Source organism: Calliopsis andreniformis, chromosome 1 (assembly GCF_051401765.1).
Source record: "Calliopsis andreniformis isolate RMS-2024a chromosome 1, iyCalAndr_principal, whole genome shotgun sequence".
Taxonomy (NCBI): domain Eukaryota; kingdom Metazoa; phylum Arthropoda; class Insecta; order Hymenoptera; family Andrenidae; genus Calliopsis; species Calliopsis andreniformis.
In genome coordinates this window covers 3,673,443-3,691,037 of record NC_135062.1, presented here as the reverse complement: position 1 = coordinate 3,691,037, position 17,595 = coordinate 3,673,443, and the positions used below count along the sequence as shown (strand labels likewise).

The 17,595-nt window shown below is 34.2% G+C and overlaps 1 protein-coding gene across 4 annotated transcripts in view; it reads right to left on the bottom strand.

Moving 5' to 3' along the window:
- Positions 1 to 12,308, bottom strand: part of LOC143179147 (calcium uptake protein 3, mitochondrial-like) — a 97,952-nt gene extending 85,644 nt beyond the window's left edge. For 3 of the 4 annotated variants that reach the window (XM_076378214.1, XM_076378223.1, XM_076378234.1), the window contains exon 1: positions 12,108 to 12,308. In XM_076378214.1, the coding sequence (XP_076234329.1) occupies positions 12,108 to 12,302 (195 nt within the window). In that variant the 5' untranslated portion in view covers positions 12,303 to 12,308. Of the gene's footprint in view, positions 1 to 11,723; positions 11,772 to 12,107 lie in introns of all 4 variants that reach the window. The other variant, XM_076378244.1, reaches the window with a different exon arrangement.
- Positions 12,309 to 17,595: the final 5,287 nt, after the last annotated feature.

Genomic DNA, 17,595 nt, shown 5'->3' with positions numbered 1-17,595 from the left:
CATAATAGGGAGTCAATAAAAAAGGCTATCTATCTGTAATCGGGTCTTACTGTCAATAATAAGGACCATCAGTTGTCTGATCACAGTTAATAGGAGTGACAGTTATTGTGTCGTGTTTGTGGCAGTTACACAGACACGACAATTTTTTAAATGACAGTTCTAGGGACATTGTACTTCCTTATACATTTACAATTAATTAGGAATTAACACATACTATTTATTGTATAAAAAATTTTCTTTGATAAAAGAGATCTTAAACACTATTATGCTGCAAAGTGGAATGATTTTGAGGTTAAATAACTTCTGAAATAATGAACTGTAGTTACGCAATGTGCTTAAGGTGGCAGTAATTGGGACATCTAACCTATATTGTGTGTTCTCACACTTTAATGCCATGCCGATTAGGAAGGAGACTGAGTTTATGAGCCATATCCTAGCCCATACTATACATAATCCATTTATTGATAGGACTGCGAGGAAATTTCGGGGGTAATTCCTGCTCGTACCAATCAAAAGGGCGCTGGTTATGTGGGAGATTTGTGAAGAATATGTTGCATTATGCTGTTGCTATGAGTTTAGTCACTCGCAACTGTAAAAGATTAACTCTTAGAGATAAAAATAAAATTAAGACCTCACATCCTTCACCCACTTTTAAGAGTCCTTCCGTCGGTCCTCGGTAGAAACCGATTTCCATTTAAAAAGAAGGCAACAATATTTCTGCTTACTGGACGACTACGGACGGAACGGAAGAAAACTGATGTGCAAATGGAACCACCTTTCCGTTTTGCCAAATGGACACTAAACGTCGAGTGCGAACTGCTCCATTTAAAATCAAGGGAACAATATTTTTCTTCAACGAAACAGAACGAAACGAACTGGACAGCAAGGGATATGTTCTGAATCGACCTTTAAATGGAAATTCTAAGACCAATCCATAGGGATCGGCACGGCGTTCAATTATGTTAACACTTAGCCGACCGATCGGGGAGATCTCCCCATTTTGAAGCAAGTCAGTGTCCGACTGATCGGAGAGATCTCCCCATTTTGAAATAAGTCGGTGCCCGACCGATCGGGGAGATTTCCCATTTTGACTTTAGCAACGCGTTTCTCGTTTTCTGTCATTGTTAACTACCTCGACCTAGAGTTTTTCGCAATTGCTGACGGACTCCTGCTGTGGAGTACAACATATAATAAAATCAACTAATTTTTAAGGCTCCTTATTGCCTATTATTACGGTTCTTTACGTAACGATTTTAGATCCTTATGTGGGATTCCATCATCATGTATATATGGACAATTATTACAATAGCGTACATACAGCCGAATTGCTCCTTCAGAAGAAAACAAGAGTTTGCGGAACAATTAGGGCAAATAGAGGACTTCCGAAGAATTTAAGAAACGTTACATTGAAGCAACATGAAACAAAATTTGCAAGAAAGGGGCAAGTCCTTTTACACGTCTGGCAGGCTACGAAGAACCGAATCGTCAGAACCATTTCGACAATGCATTCGGCAGAAATGGTTAACGTTCCACATTGGTCAGGGATGACAACAAAACCTACATCTGTTATGGAATACAATAAATACCTATATGAAAGGAGTTGATCGTGCAGATCAGTACATATCATACTATAATATTCTCCGGAAAAGCACCAAGTGGACAAAAAGGCAGTACTTTATTTTTTTAACGCTGCTCTTTTTAACTCCTTTCTAGTCCACAAAAAAACAAGTCATAACAAGACGAGCTATAAAAAATTTTTACTCGAAGCGGCAATTGCATTGGTGGAAACAAAGGAAGAGGGAATTCAAGATATTGACTCCGAACAGGCAGTACCATCGAACCTAGTTCAACCAACAAGATGAGCACCGAGACATGACCCACCAGGACGTTTATCGCACGATTTTAAAAAACACTCACCGGAGATGCAGAGTATGCTCTGCAAATAAAAAATCGGGTTATACCCGGTATATTTGCGAATTTTGTAATGTGCCATTACATAACTAAAATGTTTTGAACGATACCACACAAAAAAACAATATTAGAATATATTAATGTTTTTTTATTCCATGTTTGAGTCGTCTTATTTATCCTTAGTCATCTTTAATGTCCTTAATTTCCTGATTTTGTTGCCTATACTTGAAAACCGATTAAAAAATAATTGTTATAAACTTTTAATTTTATGTTTTGTATAAATAATATGTGAAATTGTTGCCGTGAAATATAATTGCTCACATGACTAGTTTTCGGACTTTTGTTGGGAACCCGGCGAGTGAAATACTCCGATAATATTATAATAAATATATTTCGAGACTTGCACGGATTACAGTTACTAGGGCTTAAACTCGGACACGTCTGCGTACACCGTAGGTACAGGATTACAAATGAGAACTGTCTTAACTAACTGATCAGTTCAGAGTGAGTGAGTTTTACAATTTCACGATGCCTTATATCTAAGTGGTTTGCGGTGGGGAAAAGGATCACCTTAGCCCTTCGTTACATGATGACTAATTCAGTTTTCTCCAGGAGTTTGGACTTTGATATTGTCAGTCAATACAGGGCTGACGCGGTTGTTTTGGTCCCGATCGCAGTTATCTCTTAAGTGAGTCAGTAACACTAAATAGTTACCTAAGTTGGTCATCCAACACTTTTTTGAGTTCAAATAGTGAATTTCAGTCCGTGCCACTTCCGAAAAATGCGCGGTGGACAGCGCAGTTTGGCTTTCCCAAGCGTGGTGGAAACTGAACAGTTCTCTGTGGTGCATGCGATCGGCTAAGTGTTAAGTAATAGGACGATCTGCACATACTGACAAAAGTAGCTGTAACTTTGGACATCACCGCTAACATAAACAATCGCTTACGACGCTTACGGCTTGTATCCACAATCATGCACGTGTACGTACAGTCAAACTGTGATATGTTGTACTAATATATTTTCCTTAATATTTCGAAGACTAAAATAGACTTGGTCTTGGTGCAAGAAGGAAAAGATTATTTAAAATATCACCGTTATTAAAATACTTAAAAATCATGCAGATCGGCTATAGTGTAAAACTTCGGCAAGTTGACCCACTGTAAGTACATTTAACCTTAAATTACTGAATATAAACATTGAATTAGAATTTTATACTACTTTGATGTAATAAAATCACGTCAAAAAATTGAAGGTTAAATGTGTTTACAGTGCACAAATATAAAATCCATCGAGAAATTCAGTATCACTACTTCCAGTATTGTAAATGTACTATTGATTTAATAAAAATAATGTGTAATATATGTATACCGTGATAAAAATACATACTTATATGATCCTATTTGGAAAATCCAAAATGGGTGAAGTTCTCGATCTACTGGTTCCTCACTGATTTTAATGATTTTCGAATATGTCATAAAGGAGGTGGTTCTGAACTTTTTCCTTTGCACATAACAGGCGATCGGTCTTAAGTTCTTTAAGTTTAAGGATCTTAAAAACAACACATTTTCGGGAAAAATGTTAAAGACAAGAGTTACTCGGTTTCAAGGGGGCAATACAACTATTCTAATTCTTTTTTTTTTTTGGTTGAACGCTTTGAAGGTTATTTGAAGGATCACTTTTTTTAATGGAATCCTATATTTTTATTTACAGATTTTTATAGAAATTTTTATTTATATAAAAGTTCTTTATTCTTTTAGTTCTAATCTTCAAAGTGTTCAACAAAAAAAATTAGAATAGTTCTATTTTTCCCTTGAAATCGAGTAACTTTTGTATTTAACATTTCTCCCGAAAATGTGTTGTTTTTGAGATATTTAGATTTAAAGTTTCAAATGAACACCCTGTATACCACGGGTGTTCAATCCCTTTGCCGATCTACATATCGTAGCAATGAAAGCCGAACACATTGTCATAGGGGAAGTTCACAATATTTGTTTTTTTTTTTTGTTGTTTTGATTTGTTTTCCACTGTTTAGAACTGTGATATCGTCTGCGAAGATATATATTTTAATTGGGCGGGGAATAATGTAGAATAGTTCATTAATAGCTATTAGGAAGAGTGTTACGCTTATCACCGATCCTTGCGGAACTTCGTTTTTATTATTGTAAACTTGTCAGATAGATGATCTTTGAATTTAACTCTTATTGTTCTGTCTTGTAGGAAATTTGCAATAAATATGAGTATTTTTCCATTGATTCCGACATTTAGTAGTATTTTAACAATTCTGTCTCGCCACATCATATCGTAGGCTTTTTCCAAATCTAAGTTTACAGCTACTAGATGTTGATTAGTAGTAAAAGCATCGCAAATATTACTTTCAATATTTATCAGGTGATCTAGTGTACAACAGTGTTGGCGAAATCCACTTTGGTAAGGAAAAAAGAAATTTATACTGTTTAAGTACCAGGTTATTCTCTAGTTAATAATTTTTTCTAGTAGTTTGTATAATGTTGAAGTGAGTGAGATCGGTCTGTAATTTTCTGGATTAGTGTGGTCTTTGTTTGGTTTAAGAATTGGGATAACTGTTACTTCTTTCCATTGGTTTGGAAAATGTCCGGATATCAGAATATTATTGTACAAGTTTGTGATATATTTTAAAGCTTTTTTTGGACGTTTCTTGAGGAAAATGTTGAAGATTTCATCCGGTCCAGGGCTTGAGTTGTTTGTATTGGAGAGAACTACTTCGATTTCTGATAGTTGAATAGATAAATTAATATCTTCATTTGATTGGGTATTGGATTCGAGGATTTTTTCAATGGTTACGTCTGAACTATTTTTATAGGTTTGAAATTCTAATTCGTAGTTGGAATCATTTGAGTTTTTTGCAAATGTGCGTGCTAATATGTTAGCCATATCTGCAGGTTTGGTTACTATACAGTCAACCCTCCTATAACGCGGTACTCTCAGAACGCGGTTTCCATATAACGCGAAGCTGAAAATGCGACAGCCCTCCTATAACACGATACTCTTACAGCGCGGTTTCCGTCAACAGCATCCCATAAGTTCGAATAAATCGTTCTTCAACTCCCCGTGTTATGAAAAACATTAATAAGACCGAATTACCTGTGTTCTGGCGATCTAATAAGAAAGCTTGGATGACCCAAGATTTATTTAAAGATTGGTTTTATAATTGTTTTATCCCGGCAGTGGAAACCCATACGATGGAAAAAAATTTGTATTTCAAAGTTTTATTGGTTCTTGATAACGCTGGTTGCCACAACATACAACTGGATCATCCAAATGTAAAAATTGTCTTCCTTCCTCCTAACTGCACGTCATTAATACAACCTTTGGACCAAGGAGTCATTCAAACTTTAAAAATGTATTACACACGCCAAGTTTTCCAAACCATTTTCGACAGATTAGAAAGTAGTGAAAATAAAACCCTTACTCAAGTTTGGATGGAATTTTCTATTTTAGATTGTATTAGAACCGTGTCATCGGCTTGCGCGGAAATTAAACCATCAACGCTTAATGCGTGTTGGAAACCCCTTTTACCTGAAATGGTTCAAACAATACAAGATGATTCTACAATTTTACTCCCAGTTACAGAAATAGTAAACATTGCTTCTCGTTTAGGCGATGAAGAATTTACAACAAACCATCAGGATGTAAGAGAACTCGTACTCGGGGAAGAAACTTTAGATGAGGATGAACTGATGGATTTAATTGATGCACCCACCTCAAATCCATTGGTAAACGAAAATAAGGAAAACGAATGGGTGCCAAATGTCGATTTACAAGATGTGAAAAAAGGGCTAAATTTGGCTAAAGAATTAGAACTCCATTTCATTCAAACTGATCATTCAACGGTGCGTAGCGCAAAGTTTAAAAGAGAGTTAAGAAATTGCTTAGCTCCCTATAGAGAGGTTTTAGTGGAGTTAGAAAAAAAAGCTACAATCGAAAACCAATGTGAAGATGAGCCAAGTGAGAAAGACATTTTGCCTATTAAAAGAAGACGAGTTAGGCGACTCATATTATCTGACAGCGAGGATGAGTGTTGAAAGATTAAATTTTACAAAAGTCTTTCTTGTTTTTGTTGGAAAACAGTTTTTCAGTTTAGTTTTGGTATCATTTCTTTATATAAACTCTTCAATTCAATAAAAATAATTTATAATTTATCTTGTCCTTATTGGTCTCCATATAACGCGGTACGAATAATGTGATTTGTACTAATTCTGCGTTTCTTATAGCGCGGTTTCCATACAACGCGGTAGACGGTTTCCATAGAACGCGCTACGAATTAGCCTGGTTTGTACGGTTAAATCCGAGTTTCTTATAGCGCGGTTTCCATATAACGCGGTACGCACTCACCGCGTTATAGGAGGGTTGACTGTAGTACCTTCTGCAGTTAGTATTATATTGGGGAAGGATGAATACTTTTCTATTCCGTTAATATTCTTTATCTTATCCCATACTATGGAGGTGGAAGAGAGGAGTTCATGGATGAGATGTATCTTTCCCAAGATTTTTTTTTTGTTGCTTTAGTATTTTACGTGAGTAAGCTCTGGAACGTTTAAAATCACATAAATTATCGTAGGTTGGGTGCCGTTTATATCTATGGAAGGCATGTTTATATGTTTCAGTTACTTCGCTGCATTCTTCGTTCCACCATGGCAATCTTTTTTTCTGTGGTTTACCTGATGACTTAGGGATCGAAATTTTAGCAGCATCAAGTATTATGTTAGTCATAGATTCTACTTTTTTATGAATGTTCGTTTCTGTTTGTTCTGATCGTAGTTTAAGATCATCAATTTTGTTGGATATTATTTCTTGATATTTTGTGAAATCACCTTTGTTAAATTTCCATTTTGGTTTATATTTACTGTTATTTTGGTTTGGATTTAGGTTATGTTGTAAAAGTATAGGGTAGTGATCACTTCCATATAAATCTTGAGTAGTTGTCCAGTTTATAGTATGAGCTATTGAAGGGCTAGCTATTGAGAGGTCAACTGAACTGAATTTACTGTAGAAATTATTGAAATGCGTTGGTTGATTGTTATTTAGTAGTATTAGATTTAAATCACTTATAATTTGTTCTATTGTTTTTCCTCTGTCATTTAATTTATATGATCCCCAAGTGTAGCTGTGGCTATTAACACTAGAACTACCAAGGGGGTCAAAATGACTTGTTTGACATTTCTTATAATTATAACTCATTTCAGGTACATTTTATTTCTGGAAATTTTGCACGACTTTTTCTAAGATATACAAATAATTAATTCTGTAAAACAGTTTTCTTTTTTTTATCATTTTGTTGTAAATTTGTATGCAGTATACCTACATATACCGAGATGAGTCATTTTGACCCCCCGAATAAGTTTGGTATAAAATTCTGGTTGGCGTCGGATGTAAAAAGTAAATATGTTGTAAATGCATTTCCCTACTTAGGAAAAGATGAAATGAGATTATACGTACCTTTAGGTGAATTTGTTGTCCTAAAGCTTATAGATCCATATATTGGTTGCGGGAGAATAGTTACAACAGATAATTTCTTTACAAGTTTGCCATTAGCAACAAAACTACTAACTAAAAGAACTTCCTTAGTTGGCACCATTAGACAAAATAAGAGAGAACTACCTAAACTTGCAAAATCAAAAAAGGATAACGTGTCTCGTTTCTCGACAGTACTTTATAAAACAGATAAATGTACTCTGACCATTTACAAGAGTAAACCTAATAAAAAAGTATTAGTGCTCAGTTCAAAACATAAGTCAGTGAAAATTGAAAAAGATGGCAAACGTTTGCCTGAAACGGTTACATTTTATAACAATACCAAATTTGGCGTAGATGTTACGGATCAAATGGCTCGGAAATATACTGTGAAAGCTGGATCTCGAAGATGGCCATTACAAGTATTTTACAATATCCTAGATCTTGCCGGAATAAATGCCTGGATATTATATAAAGAGACAACAGGAGAAAATATTTCAAGAAAAGACTTTTTATTCCAGTTATCCGAAGAGCTTGCAATTGACTACAAAGAACTAACCGGCCGATCTACAGTTCAAGCAGAAGGAATATCATCATCTACATCGTCACAAAACCAGACACATATTTCGATGAAACGTAAACGGTGTCAAATCGCACAGTGTACTAATAATAAAACGAACAATATTTGTGGTACATGCCATAAACGAGTCTGTGGTAAATGTTCTGCTAAAGCAACTATAACTTGCAAAAAATGTCTTTGATTTTTATGCATAATTATTTAATAAATTATTGCTATTATATTACTATTATTATTCAGATTATATTCAATTTTTGTTCATAAAAGTAAAAAAATATATAAAATCGTAAAAATTGCTGTCTTTTCTTAAATGTCTTAGTAATTTAAGAAACAAGTCATTTTGACCCCTCCGGTAGAAGTAGGTATATGTCAATCGTCGGTAGTTCTAGTGTTAAAGTCACCCATTACTATGAAAGGTTTTGGCAGTTGATTGATTAGGTTTGTTATTTCATAATGGGATAGAGAGCGACTGTTGAGGAAGTATATATTACAGCTGGTAATTGCTCCTTTATCACAGAGAACAGAGGTTGCGACACATTCCAGTGATGTGTTTAATATAATTTCGGTTGTTTTGTAATTCTTTTTTGTGTAGATAGCTATACCTCCGCTAGCATGGTCTGGATTTTCTCTATGCTTGAAGACTTGGGAATAACATTTTAAATATGCATAGTAAGTATTTGTGAAATTCGTTTCTTGCAGACATATCACGTCTGGACTATACCTGTTAATTAGAATATGGAGGTTTTCTTTTTGAGGTCGATAGCCGTTGATATTCCATTGCAGGATATAGCTCATAATTGTTTCGTTACTCACTAGAATGTTTTAAAATCGTCGTCACTATTCTCGGATAGAGTAATGGAGTCTTTATCGGAGGGGTTTTGCTTATTTAGTTTTTTTTTAATATTGTAAATCTTCTTTTGATGTTTTTGTCGGTAAGAAATTTTCAAGTGTTTTCTAGCATAGCAATTAAGGACTCAAAATCTGTCGTACATTCTGATGTGATTTCTAAAATGTTAGGGTTGCTTTTCGTTTTTTCTAGTAAACTTTCGAACTGTAAATAATTTAGGGGGTAAGAGTTGTCTGGATTAGACAGAATTTCTTTGATTGGTAGGAGCTGTTTTTCTAGTACGAAATCTTCTTCTTCAGGATCAGTTTTGGCGGTTTTCATTTTTTTTTTTGTTTTTCTTCAGTCTTCTGTGTCTCTATTGCAGTTAATTTATTTAAGACGTTTTCATCGCTGTTCGAAGGATATTCTGTTTTGTCATTATGTACCGTTGAATTGTTTGAGGATTCTGATAGAGGACGTTTTAATGGTTTTTGTAGAGGAACCATTTGTGGAGAATGGAAAGTCTTTTGCAACGGTGTGATTACAGGAAAATCTTCATTGATGTTGTTTTGTTTTGATCACGTGTTGATTATTGATTGATTTTCATTTGGTAATGTATTTGTATCGGTTTCTTGGCAATTTTTAGCTACGTGACCTTGTTGTTTACAGAGGAAGCACGACATTACTCCAGATGAAGGATAAATCCAATAGTTAGTGTTTTCAAAATTTATCTCAATTGAAGCTGGAATTTTCTCTAAATCCTCGGGGTGAATGTAGACTTGTCGCCGAAAACTTAGTATATGGGTGAAGCCAGGTTCTGACATACCTGCTCTCAGAAAGGTTATTTCGGATCCCAATCTTATATTCAGTTTCTTAAATTCATTTTCCAAAACGTTATGAGGAATTATAGGGCAGACATTAGACAGTATAATCCTTTTGAATTTTGTTAATAAGGGACAGATTTCGAGTGTAGTGTTACCAATAATTATGTTTGTTTTGTTAACGGTTAAATTATTTACAATTTCTTTGTTTGCCAGGAATAGACATATTCGGTTTCTAGAAATTCTTGAGACAAATCGTATGTTGTTTGGGTTTACTAATTTACCAACCGCTTGGGTGTAATCTTTTAGAGGGATCCCTTCAATTGAGTCAATCACTATGGCTTGCTCTTTAGTCGGGAAATTGTCTTTTTGAGCTATGGTGGCGTAACTAATTGCGTGTGTATTACTTACATTTTGATTGGACATTGACATATTAGCACGGAAATGAACTTCTTGGTCAGAAGTCATTTCGTACGTTGTAGATAGTGCAGAAACCTTTAGTGGGTCTCAAAAGGAACGCGTAACGTAGGTGGTAGGCTTGAACTTGTATTCTAGTTGTGTTAATATATTTATGTCTATATAGGCACTCGTGAAACTGGTTACCGAGAAATGTAAACATGTTTGACTCCTGTGAAGGTACGTTTACGACTGGAGTTCACAATTTTAAAAGTGCGGGCGGAGGACTTCCACCCCGTGAAGGGACTAAACCCAGACTAACTCTGGTCCATTTTTTTTTTAGTTAAAGGAGTATTGACATGTATGAAAACATTGTGGAAAATATTGAATGAATATTTCGTTGAAATTCAACATTGAAATTGGTCAAGTTTAATCTTTTAGTTTACTCGTTATATAAGTTGCCTGCCGACTGCTGCGATGTGTTCATTGAAATAATAAATAAACGGAGGCATCGGATTCATGCATACGTTATCCATAACATATATGTATATACAGTGTACAATTCGACTGTGTAGTACATGAAGTTTTTTGCAAATATCTCGGGAACTAGAGCCAAACAGCGGTTTTATACGTATTTATATATATGCAAGATGGAAATTATAAAGCGGTACAGATGAATATCTCCAAAAATATTGATTATACGCAAAAATATTTGAGATAAAAGTTGTTCGGCACCGAAGGAAATATCATGTGATGGGACTTTTACTTTTCCCAGTGGACGCGGAAAGGGGAGATGAACGTCACGACCATTTCTTCAAATGGAAACATACCTTTATTTTTTGTTAGTATTGTAGCTTATTTTAAAACGAGTTTGAAAACTATCTATACAAGGTCATTCAAGATCAAACTTGGAGGAAAATGTCGAAAATTGTGATTGAAATAAATGTACCGATAATTTAACGTAATTGCATTTTATTTGTTCTTTAATAAGTGCTCAAAATGATTACCTTGTACTTCAATGCACTTAACAATGCTGTGTTCAATTTATTTCACAAAAATAATTTGATTTTCACTTTACAGGTTTATTGTGTATTAATTTCATTTACGCGTTTCGTCCTTTCGAATTTTCATATTAAAACAATAACATGTGCTCAATATCAGCAATACTAAGGACAACGTGAAAGTTAACATCAATGAAATTATATATACATAGGAAAATTTGTTTAAAATACTAATTTCTGCAACATATTTCAATTTTATCAAAATCAGTGTTATGTCTCCTAATATAAATAATTACTATTAATCTCTACATAAATTAATTTTTTGCTATGTTTATAAATAAGAATTTACATATAAACTAATGAATAGATTATTTTGCTTATAAATTATAAGATGAACATGAAAACTTCACAAATATATTTGTTGTTTTGTTCTACTTCTATCTCATAAGTTTAGAAAGTTATTATCGTTATATTTACAAACAGTTGCTTTTAGAATACATTTATCTCTTTTACACTCACAAGATGTTCTAATACAATTAGAATAACAGATTCTTTTTTTATTAAATGTTAACTGAATTTAAAAGTTTAAAGACTTCTGTTTTTGATTATTTAGTAAACACGTTTCTTTTTATTCAACAATGTTCTTGTTTATTTAGTACTTGCACTATTTCTTCAAATAATCAGCAGAAAATATTACTTACGTGACCATGTTCACGTTGTACTCTCCACGTGTAAAATCAAACCCTAACCTATAACCGATGCATCGTTAGAAATCAATGTCGTATCAGAAAATGTTTCTTCTCATAAAACGACATATCGTAGGTGTAACAAAATTCAATTAATTTAATCGCATACAAGTCAAAGTAGTCAATAAGACGTGACCAGGAATGTTATGCTAATGAAAAGTGTACGAATATTTACGCACCTAGTTTGTGCATCATTTATTTCAAAAGATAAATATTATCTAGATTAAGACTTCTAAATTTGTCTTAATTAAATAATCCTACGTTAATCAGATAAACACAGGTACAGACAGGCGAATAAAAAAAAAGGACGAAGAAACGCAGAGTTCAATATTTACGAACCTTCCGTGACTTCAGGGCGTGCACCACATCAAGTTTTGAGTGTCTATATCCAATAAGAAATGCAATAGAAGTCACAGCAAAAAATCCAGCACTTGTTTTCCACTTGTTCGCTTCACCATTGCTTCGCCACGACACGTACGAACGGGTAACACCATGAAAATGCCGCGAAAACATCGACATTCGTCGTGACAACATCGCCACGGTCGCCATCTTCAACTGACTGAATAAGACTGTCAGAGCGCATGCGTGTAATACAAGCCGGTAATTTTTTCATAAAAGACGCAGTTGCTCGATATTACTGACTTTTTATGTACTCATTGTCAGAGATTATATACGAATATAATTATATAACAAATTAATGTTCTAGAGCACGGCAAATTTCGAACTATTATTATAAAGAATCATCAGTTACATTTACATGTTTTATCAAACATATGACAAAAGAAATAATACGTAATATATGTATACCCAGCTCAGACGCATTTGCCGCATCGATACTCTCTATCTTTTTTTGACAGGGGAGCCATTCAATAACAGGGAGAGAGATAGAAACTGCGATGCGGCCAGAATCATTTGAGTTGGCCGTACATCTTACTGCAAACAAAAGCAAAAAAGAGACGTTCGCGACTTATACAAAATACATAGTTGACAAAAGTTATCAATGATTAGACAGTATATTTGAAGAAAGTAATAAACCATAACAAAAGATTAAATATTCAGAATTAAAATATTAAAAAAATATTTTCTATTTTCCTCGAACAGTTGAATTACCATGCTTTGTTTATTTCATTTATAAATACATAGTATGATAATAACCAAGAAGCTCATGCGATTTTAAAATGTGACTTTATGTACTATGAAAATTTTAACTTAAGTATTTTTCTTTATTTTTTGATAAAGGTGAAAAATATTAGGTTGTATATTCTTTCTTTAATTACAAAAAAGAGATAAGATAATTATATGTACATAAAGACTGTATGTATATAAAATAAAAGACCATCTTCGTTGTTTTACATTATCAGGAGGAGAGGTATTGTGTCAGCCAGCGGAAAAAGAACATAATGGTTGAGAAGAAATATAGATGAGATGTATAATGGAATACTTTTTAAAAAAATATAAATATTTGAACATACAAGAAAATCATGTATGTATAATGACTAAACATAATTCATTATACAGTTTCATTAATAAAACGTTTTAAAAAATTGTTTATTTACTCAAAGACAAAGAAATTTCTCCTTTCATCTGTATATAACTGTAACAGCAGATACCGACCTATCAATCTCGAAAAGTCACGTAACTACCGTATCCTCTTAATACGTTTGCGATGAATGGTAAAATAGATCGATCTAACTAGGTGATAACTTGTTTGCTTCGTGTCATCGTTTCTAATCCTCGTCAACTCGAATGCAACCTCCAGTTGAGCAAACCAAACAACAAAATTTTCCTTTCAGAATCTGCTACAGTTATGACATAATACAAATAAATTCCCATTATTTTAATAAAATAAAAAGCAAGAAATAATATATCTTAAAAAAAACTTAATTTTGAAAAAATGAATTTCGATTAATTTAGGTTTTACGACTACAAATGATGTAAAACAATAGATTATAGATAATTTTTATATTTCAGAATTGTTTGAAAATTAAATTAAAAATAAAAAATTAAAAACTAGAAAATTAAATCAAATTAGAAATAAAAAGGTATTTTTTAAAATATAGAAATTAAAACTAGAAGTAAAGCAAATTAGAAATAAATTAATAAATTAATATATAAAATTCGAAAAATGAAACCTAATTAAAGGCTTGTTTCTAGAGGTGTGCGAGAATCCGAAAATATCGGGTCAAATTGGGTCGGGTTGGGACGGGAATTTTTTTTTTATTGGGATAAGTTCCCGTAGTTTTCGGGATTCCCGATAGAGTCGGGATACATGAGAATGTTTGGAATTCCTGAAAAAATCAGAATTTCCGAGAGAGTCGGGTCCCTCAACGATATTTAAGATTTTAATTTAGTAATTAAAAGCTTCATCACGCACTACCGCGTAATCGGCAGCGAAGATATTGTAAAAGTACACGAGCCAGACTCGTCAAAGACGGCAAGGGGTTAATTTGGTATTTTCGGATCGAAATCTAACAAAAGCGGATGTGGCTAAAAAATTGGAGACGACGGAAAGTGATTGGATTCTCTTAGAGGGTATAGTAAAAGTCCTAAAACCCATCGAAATGGTTATTGTCGTTCTCTGTTTTGAAGAGACTGCTACCATCTCAATAATTCGCCCTATTATACACGGCATTGTAAATAAACATTTAAGGATAAATGATAATGATTGTTATGCTATAACAGCTTTCAGAACTGCAATCGCAGTAGACTTATCGTCATAATTCTAGTTGAAGTGAAATTCCGATACAAGAACAATAAACGCTTGTAATCTGCAATCATTCCTGGATCCTCGGTATAAAATCTTTTGCATTTGAACCGGAAATATTCCGATGTGAAATCTGTAAAACGTTACGAAGAATGTTGAAAGGTAGTGGCGGATGAAAATAATCGACATACAGAAAAAAACAATGAAATAGTATTAGGTTTTATACAACGAAAATAACGAAGAAATAAAAACACGAACTAGTGAGTTTGAAATATATTTGGCCACACCCAAAATTTGTTACAAACTTGATCATATCAGTTGGTGGCAAGGACGGTAATTTCAATTTCCAAAAATTTCACAAACAGCGAAAAATATTTATGTATTCTGGCATAGTCCGCAAGTGTAGAACGAGTTTTTTCCACCACAGGAAATATAGTAACTGCGAAGAGGTTGTGCTTGTCACCAGATAATGTAAATTATTTGTTTGTTTTTTTTTTTTTTGTATAAAATTAGAAAATTTTCTTCCAAATAAATAAATACAATATTATAAAAGGTACAATTTTTGCATTATTCAATCTTAATCCTGCTTTAAAATGTGCTTTTTGTTCCTTTTACTCAGTATTCACATAAAAAAAGTTTTGTATTTGGGATATTAAGAATAGGAAAGAAAATTAGTTAGTTCGTTCTTCGTCGTAAAGTTGAAAAATGAATGCTGGTGGTTTATAGATTGGTATAATGCTCATTTTCTACGCGTTCGTGCCAATTAGTATAAAAACAATTCAAAAGAAAATCGGCACAGCCACTTGAAAATGAGCATTATATCGATCGATGATCGGCTAACATTCATTTTTCAATTTTAAGACGAAAACCAAATAATATAAAATTCTCGGATATCCGAGGAGTAGGAGTTATAATTAAGAGAAAAAATCTAGATCCGGATACTTGAATTCAAGTTCGGATATCCGAAATACTCGGATCCTATGTTGGGATATCCAGATACCCAGATTCGAATACTCGGAAATTCGAGCCATATTGAGAGCCCTACTAAGAATACAAACCGGACGAATTATAACTATGAATATAGCTAACTATTAAAGACTATCAACGTAGGCAAACGATATGAAGTCCACCGTAATAAGATTGGGAGATCGATATATTAATCGATGACTGCGCACTAACCAAGCGTCCTAACGAGATGATTACGCTAAGCTAGATTCTCTCAGCGAGACGGGCCCGGACAATATGACCGTGCAGCAAGGCACGCGTTTTTGAACCGCCCGATTCTTATGCAGCTAACAATAAGGCACACTCACGTTTATCATACTCACTGGTGCAGCACGAAACTTCAAACTTAATCTGACGTTGGGCAGTTTTACTTATGTAGTTTGATACGTGTCCCGGCACCGATCTATTAAACAAATACAGCAAAGAAATATAGAGAAAAAAGCTTGAAAAAGAGTCACGACCAGATTATACAATCCAAATCTAGCGCTAGACAACAAGAACAGACAACTGCGTGCCCTCGTTACCGCCGTGCATAAGGCTTTCGTGAACCTGCTCCTCCGCCTTCTCGACTCTTCCATTTTTTGACCTAATCTTTATTCGCAGTTTTCTGTAATACGGGAAGGGTTGATTTTAACCTATTTATTTTTGAAAATTTTGCATTTGTCCCAAACGAACTTAACATCGAATCAATAGTTGATACTTAAAAGAGCATCTTGAAGCTAGTGCAAATAAAATGGTGTTACAAGACAATTATATACTTTTACAAGATAATGATCTAAAGCAGGCTTCGGAATTAACTGCTCTTTTCAGGCGATTTTCGAAGGCGACGCCTCCTTTCTCCCTCGCACGTCACTTCTCTCCGCGGCGGCCCTAGTGCTCGGAAGTCCTCAGGCGCGTGCCACAAGAATCGCGCGTCAGAAGATATCACTGACAAAACAAATACGCATCAACAATAGTACCTCATGGGTGATGTGGAAATCTATTGATATAAGTGTCGTCGCCCAAATGCGCTACACGCGATTTTTGTGGCACGCGCCTGAGGCCTTCCGAGTACTAGGGCCGCCGCGGAGAGAAGTGACGTGCGAGGAAGAAAGGAGGCGTCGCCTTCGAAAATCGGCCGAAAAGAGCAGTTAATTCCGAAGCCTGATCTAAAGCATAAAATGCTTATAATACACGCCATTGGATCCTATATTAGGTCTCGAGCAGTGGTTGCACAAACAGCAGCATCGCACTGACGTAAGGGAGGGGAAAGGTCACTCATTGTTGAATATCTGATCCGATATTTTACCACACTCGACAAGGCTACAAGATTTAAAATTCAGTTAAAATTGATGAATATCATTGAATAACAATAATTTTGTTTATTGGTTGCAATCCATAGGCCAACTAGATACACTCACTGTGGAATAAAAAGGGTTAATATATCCACCTTCGTATAAATTCTCTGTTCATTTCACACATTCAAAAACCGCACATACAACGGGAATATCGTAAGAAAAGGTCTAGATTTGTAGAAAAACTCGGAAAACACATGTGTAGGTAGTGTTTTCAAAACGTTTCGATATCAGCTACAAGAGTATGCAATCAAAAATATAGGGTTCCACTTAAGAATTTAAATGTGATCTTCATAGGGTCCTCCAAGGTTATCGCAAGGTCAAATTATTATCATCATAGTATTGCCCCCTTTGATGCCATACAACTATTCTCTGAAACATTTTTTCTTATTTTTAATATTTACGAAAATAACCATCTGTATACATTTAAACCAGACATACTGTACACAAAGTTCCATTGATTTTATCAGAACTGGATCTAGGGGATATAGAGAATTTCAAATAAGCGTATGCCGACTTGCTAGAAACATAGTTCTGGAAACCTCGCTCAGACGCCACCAGTGTCTAAATCCACGACTGGCTTATTTGACATATAAACTGACATACCCAAATTCTATTTCAACTTAGATTCTACTTTAATTCTGTGACTTAGCTGTTGTAAAATCAACAGATTTCTAATGTTTTTAACTAATTTTTTATAAATAAATATAATTTTCCTTATTTGGTACAAGCATATATAAATATTTTCTCTTTAATAAACTTAAGTTACAGAATATGTAACGCA